Raw genomic sequence first — 10,648 nt, forward strand, 5'->3', positions numbered from 1 at the left:
AGAGATGGACAAACTCTTCTTCGTCCACTCTTTCTAACATGTCGATTCATTGGCTAAGCCGATTGAAAAGATCCTTAACTTCATTTTTAGGGATTTTCTTTGGGAGGGTCTGAAGGGAAAATGGTGGAATGCATAATGTGAGTTGGGAGATAACCCGAGTTCACGACGGCGGCGTTCCGGCAGTTCCAGGCGGCAGCGGACGGAGGACTCCATGCGAGGGAACGCGGGTCCATGGTTCCGGTATCGTCGAGCAATCTGAAACCGGCGAACGACTCACGACTATGCAGAAGCAACCGGCGAACCCCACTGCAACTCCTGCGAGCTCCTACACCTGCTGCAGCTTCTTCCTATTGACGATGACTCAAGACCGCAGCAGACTCCGGCGACGGCTGATTCTCAGGCATCCAGACAGTGGTGGAGGAAGAAAATAATAGAGTGATGGAGAAGAGGAAGAAGAAAGGTTAGGGAAAGGTGGGCCCCCCATGTTTTAAATTTTAAAATTTTAATTTTTAAAAAAACATATTATTTTATTTTTTTTGACGGATTTTTTAAAATAGATTTCTAAGTTCTCTTTTTTAGATATTCAAAATTTCAGAAATAAATAACGGATTAATTTTTGTAAATAAACATTTGTTTTACGGAATTTGTAAGTGAAGAATTTATTTTGAATTTCAAAATAAACTTTGGGAGATTAAAAAAGAAAACAATCTGACTCATGAACGATCGTTAGTGGCAACCCCGAAGGGACCGTTGGGGAAGGATGTTACCCGAGATAATTGGTGGCGACCCCAAACCTCTCATCTCGAAAGGGAGGGACTCTTAGGAGAAAAATGTTGATCGCTTCCGATCACAATGATGGTTGCAGCTACAAAATAATTACGAGTACATACATTTAAACTTTCGATCTCAAGAGAAGGTTATGTACGTTTTGTGAAAAAGAACTATAATATACATTTTCCAGCTATTCTTGCCCTGCTGCTGTTTCAATATCCCAACTTCTGTAGTCATTGGAACTCAGAACTATGTTCCTCTTGAACCCAATATTGATGGTTCTGGTTCTGGTTCTGGTTCTACCAAAGCATTCTCATCCTTTTTGTCAATGCGATCCCTCCCTTCATCGCCATCAACACGAACATCTGGTGTACTACCTGAACCCCTTTCCACATCGACAATTTCAATAGCTACATCGACACGGCTGTGATTTTCTTCTTTGTCGGCCCTGCATTTTCAAAATAGTATTCAGACACAAGACAACGTACAAAGCTTATAAGTTCGTTCTACGGGGTTTTAAAAAAGATACGGTTGTTGCTTCCCAAGATTTGGAAAATAGTTGGAGATGGTCCTTGAGCTCAACAAGTGGAAGTAACGTTTATAAGCTTATTTTTCAAGAACAAAAAACCAAATGGCTATCAAACCACACCTAAGCTTTTAAGTTTATCTTTAGCTGCAACCAGGGAAGTGGATACGTACACTGAATAAAGAACAAGCCCAACAACCACAGCAACAAACGCCACGAAGTATATCCAGTCAACCTGTAGCAAATAGTTCCATAAAACAGCAGCCATAGCAAATTTATCAACATGAGATACGGCATTGCAGGTTACCAGACCTTCTCATGATAAGCAAAAATGCGTATCACAACAGCCCACATGTCTGAGGTCATCAAAGACAGGTTCAACATTGCCGCTCCATTGATCTAGGATGGAAAAAACAGAAAGGCTTCATGCAATTATCTGGTATAGTTGCAGATTTGCATCACCCCAAAACAGGTTTTTCTATGACAGAATAAGAAAACAAAATCCCTAAAGATAACTTCTTAACCCATAATCTCAAAAGATGTATAGAATAGATTCAAAAGAGAGGCAAGTTCAATGGGACACTCCTACTTGTTTTGTTTATTATTAAAACGAATCCAATCCCGTCAAATCTTTAAACTATATCCTATGAATTTACTCGGGAGAAGTTCGAATCTATTTCGTTTGGATACTTATATCAGCCTTGTACAACATGCGATTTCATCACCATGGATCAGTTCATGGTGATTGAAAAGAGGTAAGCATTCCTAAATTCATATAAGAATGAGTCTATATATTAGATGGTCCAGGATTCTACCTTTATTCCAGGAAATATTCTTGCTTGATGGCACACATTGTTAAAACTTCAAAAGATCAAAAAAATTCATTGTCACATCTCTCATACCTGAAGCAATATAGGAACCAAGGAATAGAAGAGAAACATAGCCACTGAAAATCCAACAAATGGAAGAGTCTGGAACATCAAAAAGCATAAACTCGTGTGAGAAAGGGCGTTCATAATCAAGGTTTAAAACTTCAAACCTGCAACTCTTACTGCAAAGCTACTCAAGCATTTATGTATATATTCTCCAACAATAAATTTGCAGTATAATTTAAACACCTCTGAGAAGTATACATTTATTTGAGTTGATGATAAGAGAAAGAGAGAACGAGGGACTTACTGCCCCTGCAGTCCAATTAATTGATTTCAACTCATTGCGCTCTATAATGCTTCTATTAACATCGTCAAGGCTCAAAACTAGAGAATAACTTTAGTGACATAATAGTAATAGTTGTAGCACTTTTAAAGAAATGACTTATTAGACACAAAATCAAATCAGATATATTTGAAATTTCAGGACTAAATAGACAAATTACGAAAGTTCAAGTCCTAAAGCTGATGAGAGTAAATAGAACCAATTGAACATCAGGTAATGGATACATTTGGATTCCACTGATGATTGAGCCAAAGAGACCAAGCATTGCCATTAATTCAACTCTACCAGAATTCTTCACAAGGAATTCCTGAAAAGAAAAGAGAGCTGAAAACTGAAAGGGCGAAGGACCAAGGATTTATAAAATGAAAAACAAAAAGAACAATGATTTAAGAAAGAATTGAATTCCCCAGCAGAATATGATATGCTATCATGTAAAGAAAACGTCATAGCAAAAGATGAGCAAATATGGAATTTGAAAATATTCACTTCACTGCCTACTTAAAAGAAGTGGGAGCAAGAAGTGTGCCACCAAGACACACAAACATTACCTCACTGACATTACTGACAGCATAAAGTGTAGCACCAGCAATGACCAGTGCATCCCCTTTAATGGGGTTGCTTCCTCCTGGAAACAAATTTCTGTGTAAGGCTCCAGCAATATCAATTACATGAAACTTACTTTAAAAAATGATTCTAACAAAGAGTAGAGAGGAAAAGAGAGATGGGATAGAGATCACAGTGTTACCTGCCCGTTCACCGGCATGAACATCTGAAAAAACAACTGCGATGGCACCAGCCACACAGAGTACGACACCAACTATCTTCCTCGGTCTATATTTTGTTTTCAAAAATAGCCAAGTGAACAGCAACACACAAGGGATTGCCCAACAATCAAGCAGCATTACACTTGTTATGGATGTGTATTGATAGGCCTTTACCACTGCAATGAACTGAATCAGTTTTTGTTCTGAAGTCATTAGAATATGAGATCCATAATGGTATGATGTCAAGGGAAAGGAATTCAATGACAATGAAAATGGAATAAGATAATTGCAAATTGAATATGCTTAAGAAAAACTTTACTACCCTTATTGATTCAAGAAGACATAACTAAAGTGGTCAAAGTTCAACTCAAGTTTTCAAGTTCAATTTCAACACTGATATTGAACCCCTTATTCCAAAGAGATTGAATTCCCTTATTCCAATCTACAGTTGGCCACCAGTTCATCATCCATTCTTGGCCACATTATTTTCTTACATCAACTGAATTTATGTATCAACTGAATTTATGTATCAACTGAATTTATGTTATAGTTCTTCAATTCATTGCAGAGTCCTATTATTATCACCCTTAAAAGTAGCTTAACATCTTCAGTCTCGCTCAACTTGTCATATTCAATAAAGACGGTTGATTTCATTTTCTTAGGATTAAAGAAACTGAAAAATAGCAGCATCAACAGAGAGCTTATGTGCCCCAAGGGGCAGCCCCATTGGCAAGTGCTTGGAGTCTCTCGGTTATACCGCTTTAGAGGTCCAAATTCGAAACTTCGGGTGAGCTTATGTGAGATCCCACATCGGTTGGAGAGGGGAACAAAACATTCCTTATAAAGTTGTGAAAATCTCTTCTTAGTAGACACGTTTTAAAAACCTTGAGGGGAAGCCCGAAAGGGAAAGCCCAAAGAAGACAATATCTGTTATCAATGGGCTTGGGTTGTTACAAATGATATCAGAGCCAAACACCAGGCGATATGCCAGCAAGGAGGCTGAGCCTCGAAGGGGGTGGACACAAGGCGCTGTGCCAATAAGGACGCTGGGCCTCGAAGGGGGGTAGATTGGGGGGTCCCACATCGATTAGAGAAGGGAACGAGTGTCAATGAGGACGCTAGGACGTTGGGCTCCGAAGGCGGGTGGATTGTGAGACCCCACATCGATTGGGGAGGAGAACGGAACATTCTTTACTAGGGCGTGGAAACATCTCCTTAGCAGACGCGTTTTAAAAACCTTGAGGGGAAGCCCGAAAGGAAAAGCCCAAAGAGGACAATATCTGCTAGCGGTTATCCAAAAAAAAAAAAAAAACATAATAAAAGTAAAAACTCATGCTGCAACAGATTTCTTCAAGCGCACACAGACAACAGAACAAAATCCACAGCATAAACTAAAAATAACATAATAGTTTTACCAAGGAAATTGGCCTCTACATCTACTAATCCAAGCAGTATGTAGTAATACCATTTTGCCTGCATTGAAAGAAAGCATGTTATTTATTTAACCCCATAGACAATGACTTCGTTTTATTCTAGACCTTTCTTCAAAACACTTTCGGTTCAATTTGGTAAATCTTTACAGAAAGTATACAATAAAGTGAAGAAATTATGAATATCAACTTTTGGTTACCTAACAAGCATTTAAGTATTGGGACAAAAGAATCTACTTAAAAGTCGAAGCTCAAATAATTATTACTCACCTCTTTTCAACGTTGAACAATCACATAATAAATAAATAAGATCACTACAATTTCAATGAACTAAACAAAAAGTCAATGATAGAAATAGTAACCTTCAAGGCTTTCCTTCTGGAAAACATGATGATCCCATAGACAATCGCCAAGAGCACATAATTTACAAAAGACTGCGAGGTGGGTGCATTGATTCCTAAAACAAATCACAATTTAAAGCATCAAATCAAATTCAGAGTGCAATCAAAATAGCGTTATTCCGATCGAAAAAAGTTGTGAGACCCCACATTGGTTGGAGAAGGGAACAAAACATTTCTTATAAGGGCGTGGAAACCTCTCCCTAGTAGATACGTTTTAAAACTGTGAGGCTGACGGCTATATATAACGGGCCAAAACGGACAATATCTATTAGAGGTGGGTTTGGGCTATTACAAATGGTATTAGAGACAGACACCGGGCGTGTGGCAGCAAGGACGTTGGCCCTCAAAGGGGTGAATTGTGAGATCCCATATTGGTTGGAGAGGGGAACAAAACATTCCTTATAACGGTGTGGAAACCTCTTCATAGTAGACACGTTTTAAAATCGTGAGGTTGACGGCTGTAGGTAACGGGACAAAGCAGACAATATCTACTAGCGATGGGCTTGAGCTATTACAAAGGGTATCAGAGCCAAACACCGGGTCATGTGCCAGCGAGGATGCTGGCTCACAAGGGGTGGATTGTGAGATCCCACATTGGTTGGAGAGGAAAACGAAACATTCCTTATAAAGATGTGGAAACCTCTTCTTAGTAGACGTCTTTTAAAACCGTGAAGCTAAGGGTGATACGTAATAAGTTAAAGCAGACAATATCTACTAGAGGTGGACTTGGGCTATTACAAATGGTATCAGAGCTAGACACCAGGCGAGGTGCCAGCGACGACGCTTGCTCCCAAGGGGTGGATTGTGAGATCCCATATTATTGGAGAGGAAACAAAGCATTCCTTATAAGTGTGTGGAAACCTCTCCCTGGTAGACGCGTTTTAAAATCGTGAGACCGACGGCTATACGTAACGGACAAAAGCAGCCAATATCTACTAGCTAACATGCGATTGCTTAGAACAGTGGAAAAGTAGGAGTAAATGCAAGAGAAACGAACCCTGTTTGGCAAGCTCAGAGGAAGAAAACCCCGTGGAAGTGATGAGTAGAGACAGAATCTGTCCCAATCCAAGACCAATCCATGTCTTCTTCGTCCAAAGCGTCCTAAAACCTCTCATCTTCTATCTTCCCCAATCAGCCACACAACAAAATTGAAAAGAAAATCGCAGAAACTTCCAGAAGATCACTGAAATCAATTCCACAGAACCGGCTTTGAAATCGACAAGAAAACTTAGGGAATGGTGGAATTTATTGTCGAAATGGATCGCCAGCCGCATCGTTGTGAAGTTCCTTTCGCTTTCAGAAAATGATCTAAGCATACAGAACACTGAAAATTGAAAGTATCGTAAATTATACAAGTCAAACCTATCTGTAGCGGCCGGATCATACGGCATTGTCAACTGGCACCATGAAGCCATTGCAACCGGGGAAATTAACAAATAATTGGATTTCCATTTTTGAAAATTTCCTCTTTTATATTAAAAAAAGAAAAAAACAGTTCCCTGTACGGATTATTATTTTTATATTCTTAATTCATTCAATGCCAACAAAATTAATTATATAAACAAACCCTTAATTTATATATATTTTTCGATCCGATTCTCATCAAAATTCATATTTCGGCGTTGATTTGCATAATTCTCAATCATTTTCTCGATCGAAATGTATAGATTTCAGTTGGGTTGTAAAATTTTCGATCCACGTTGGGAGCGTTAGACGAACACGACTCTCCACACTGGTATGATATTGTCCACTTTGAGCATAAGCTCTCATGGCTTTGCTTTGGGCTTCCCCAAAAGGCCTCATACCAATGAAAGTAGTATTCCTCACTTATAAACCCATGATCACACCCTAAATTAGTCGATGTGGGACTTCCATCATTCAACAGGGAGAATCCACATTGTCCAACGAAGGCTTAATATGCATTTCTTGAATCTCGACATCCTCTACTCTACACTCAACAGATGTAGTCTCACCATCTCAAGCAGTAGTCTTTTTGTCTCCTATTATCTTTGGTCTCGCCGTCTCTTACTCTTATTAACGTATCTAAAAAGGGACCAATACAAGTTTACGTACACAATTTCAATTAGTACGATTCTACCTAGGTGAGAAGAACGTGTTCCTACACCACAAAAGTGGTCATCAAGAGCAATCAAGATATCGTCGTTTCAACCGCCACTAACATTCTAAATGCTCGAGAACACTATGAAAAGATAGGGTTAGAAAAATAAGCTCATTTCCCGATAGCACCAGGATGTATGCAAGAAGTTGGTGTTCTATTCCTGTTTTTGCAGTGCCGTTTGTCTAAAGATTTTCGATGAAAAAATAAATTTAAATATTAATTTAAAATTTTAAACAATTGATATTTTGGAGAGTGTGAGGCGTATAGCATTGTGCAAATGACATGTAAATATTATTAATAGTTTAGGGCTTATCACGATTAATTATATTTAATTAAATATTAAATGAAATTATAAGCTGACTTTTAATATCTTAATTTAAATATTGATTTAAGTCTTACAAGTACGGACATTCTTATCTTCTTTTATTTTATTTACTTCTCTTTAAAAAAAAAAAATCAAAATTTAGAGGTTAATTGAAAAAAAAAATTTAATAATAAAATTTAATAAACTTTTAATTTTAAAATTTAAATTACATAATTTTATTTTTTTCTAGGGAATTTCACATTTAAACCTACTAATTAATTGACATAGATGTTAATTGATCAAAATTACCCCCTTTATTTTTTTTTTCTTTTAATTTTGAATTTACATTAATTACGAAATAACTTTGTCAATGCTATCAATAAAAAATAAAATAAAATAAAATAAAAAAGTCAATGCTACCAAAAATTATAAAAAAAATATATCTATCCTTCCATTTTTTTTTTTAATTTTTTAAAAAATTCACATTAATTACAAAAAAAAAAAACTTAATAAACACGTGGAAATTTAAGCTAATCTCACAATTCGGTCCAACGTCTACCCACTGTCTAACCGTTCAAGTCCACCGCTAACAGATATTATCTGCTTTAGCCTATTATGTATCGTCGTCAGTCTCATAATTTTAAAACGCATCGGTTAGAGAGAAACTTCTACACCTTCCTCTCCAACTGATACGAGATCTCACAAAAGTCAACGTTAAACATAATACATTTACTCAATAAGTTAGAGTAAATAGGAAAACGTAGTATTTATAAATTTAAATATTAAAACTAAAAATTAAAATTAAAAATTTTAACTATTATTTTAAAGCCTAGTCTACAAATTTTAAAATAATAATAATAATAATTAATATTATTATTATTATGGGGCCTCTCTTTTTGCCACGTTTTTAAGGATTATGTCCACAAGAATTGTCGGGCCAAAATTTCATATCCTAACCCTACTAACCACCCCACACTTGCAAGTTGGATTGAACATAGAGCCATAAACGTAAAAGTATGCCAATTTTTTGTGTTGGTATCCACTCAATTCGTACCCGAGCTGCACGTTTTTCCAAATTAAGCTGATTACTCTTGGATGATGAAAGTCACACTTCAACTAATTTAGGGAATGATCATGAATTTATAATCAAACTCTTCGTTGGTTTAAGATCTTTTGAGAAACTCAAAGTAAAAATACCTTTTTATCTGTTCACGTGGTTCTCAATGTAAAGGAGAAAAGATAGCTTGTATCACGAGCCCTTTGTCCCACATATCCATCTAAAAGTAAGTGTAGTTCACCGACCAATTCGACCGAATGCTCCTATTTCTTGTCAAAGATCGTGCAAATATACAGTTATGGGTAAGAGCCATTATCAATCCAATTTTGGTTCTTTTCTAGTGCACTAACTTTATAATATATAAGAGCCATTATCTAGTGATTGAAATTTCATCGAGCGAATCTTACTTGAAAGCTTCGAGGGAAACAAAAATGGAGGTTAAAGTTTTGTCGAGAGAAACAATCATCCCTTCATCCCCAACACCTCCACACCTTAAAAGCTTCAAACTTTCACTTCTAGATCAGCTATCTCCCATGCTTTATACACCACTTTTGTTCTTCTACCCCATCACTAAAACCTACGATCCAAACCCCACCATGGCTACACTAAAGGATTCATTATCACAAACACTTGCTCGTTTCTACTTATTGGCTGGAAGAATCGTGGGCAAATCCATCCATTGTAGCGACCAAGGAGCTGTCTTTATTGAAGCCAGTGTCAGCTGCAACATGTCCCACATCCTCAAACAACCAAACAACGAGGTCTTAAGGAAGCTCCTCCCATGTTCTTTGTTGTGTTCCAACCCAGCTGAAGAGTCACCTCAAGTTGTGGTTCAAGCCAACATCTTCAGCTGCGGTGGCATTGCCATCTCCCTTTGTCTCTTGCACAAGCTCATGGATGGAGCCACTTTCACCTCTTTCCTAACATCTTGGGCTTCCACCAATAAAGGGTCTTTGGATTCATCTTCAAACATGATATGTTATGATTACAAAGCATTCTCTTCTCTATTTCCACAAACAAATTTATTGCCTTTTCATCAAAAACTCGCTAAACCCGCCAATCGAAAGCGTTGTTTACGAAGATTTGTGTTCGGATCGAAATCATTACTAAACCTAAAAGCTAAAGCCGAATCGAGGGCTGTCCCGAATCCGAGCTGTGTCGAAGCGTTGACCGGGTTTATTTGGAAACATGCCATGATGGCTGCTGATTGTCAAGGCTCATCGACTTTGTCTCATGTTGTGAACTTGAGAGGGAGAATGAAGCCGGCGTTGCCTGAAGTGTCTGTGGGGAACATTATGTGGGGCGCTGTGGCTCATTCTTCAGCGATGGAGCGCTTGGAGCTGAGGGCGTTGGTGGGTTTGCTGAGACAATCATTTGAAGAAATCAATAAGGATTATATTGAACGGATGTTGATTGGATCAGATAAAGGATTTGAAGCTGTTTTGAAGTTTGTTGGTGAGATGAACAAGTGGGGGATGTCGAATTATTACTTTTGCACGAGCTGGCGGAACATGAAGTTGAATGAGGTTGATTTTGGGTGGGGGCGACCGGCGTGGATAGCCATTGCTTGGGACACTAATGAGCTGATGGCTAATGTTATTGTCTTGGTGGATGGTGTCATGGGGGATGGAATTGAGGCTTGGATTCTTTTGGATGAAAAAGAAATGGAAATCTTAGAACAAAATCCTCAATTTCTCGAGTTTGCGTTGTTGAATCCGAGTATATATTTGGCGGATGAAAATTGATGAGATTTGAGAGAAGAACATAACATTTGTTAAAGGGCGTGGAAACCTTCTAAAACTCTAAGCTAGAAATTGTATGTGTTACAAGTTATAATGTATGAGTCATGATGATGTATGAGCTGTATCGTAGGATGTCGTATACTAGTATATGATGATGTATGAGTATATGGTGATGTATGAGTTATGATACTTGATGATGGATTAAGTTGGGTTGATCGAGTTTTTTTTTTTTTCGAGTTATCACGAATTTTTTAACACTCCTACTTCGATTACCTGTTTAATGCTTGCAATTGTGGGGAAATACTCGTATGAGATGACT

At 37.7% G+C, this 10,648-nt stretch overlaps 2 protein-coding genes across 2 annotated transcripts; one reads left to right on the forward strand and one right to left on the reverse strand.

Moving 5' to 3' along the window:
* Positions 1 to 863: 863 nt before the first annotated feature.
* LOC111457863 (solute carrier family 35 member F1-like) lies at positions 864 to 6,516 on the reverse strand. Its single transcript, XM_023100286.1, has 11 exons — positions 6,105 to 6,516; positions 5,069 to 5,163; positions 4,692 to 4,749; positions 3,258 to 3,452; positions 3,061 to 3,137; positions 2,737 to 2,819; positions 2,477 to 2,528; positions 2,200 to 2,268; positions 1,610 to 1,696; positions 1,471 to 1,532; positions 864 to 1,219 (listed from the first exon to the last, which is right to left on the reverse strand). Exons 1-11 carry the CDS (start codon positions 6,220 to 6,222, stop codon positions 1,021 to 1,023), a joined length of 1,095 nt encoding a protein of 364 aa, XP_022956054.1. The 5' UTR covers positions 6,223 to 6,516; the 3' UTR covers positions 864 to 1,020.
* Positions 6,517 to 8,996: 2,480 nt separating this feature from the next.
* LOC111457861 (salutaridinol 7-O-acetyltransferase-like) lies at positions 8,997 to 10,377 on the forward strand. Its single transcript, XM_023100283.1, has one exon. The coding sequence runs from the start codon at positions 9,019 to 9,021 to the stop codon at positions 10,330 to 10,332; it is 1,314 nt and encodes a 437-aa protein (XP_022956051.1). The 5' UTR covers positions 8,997 to 9,018; the 3' UTR covers positions 10,333 to 10,377.
* Positions 10,378 to 10,648: the final 271 nt, after the last annotated feature.

Source organism: Cucurbita moschata, unplaced genomic scaffold (genome assembly GCF_002738365.1).
Source record: "Cucurbita moschata cultivar Rifu unplaced genomic scaffold, Cmos_1.0 Cmo_Scf00020, whole genome shotgun sequence".
NCBI lineage: Eukaryota > Viridiplantae > Streptophyta > Magnoliopsida > Cucurbitales > Cucurbitaceae > Cucurbita > Cucurbita moschata.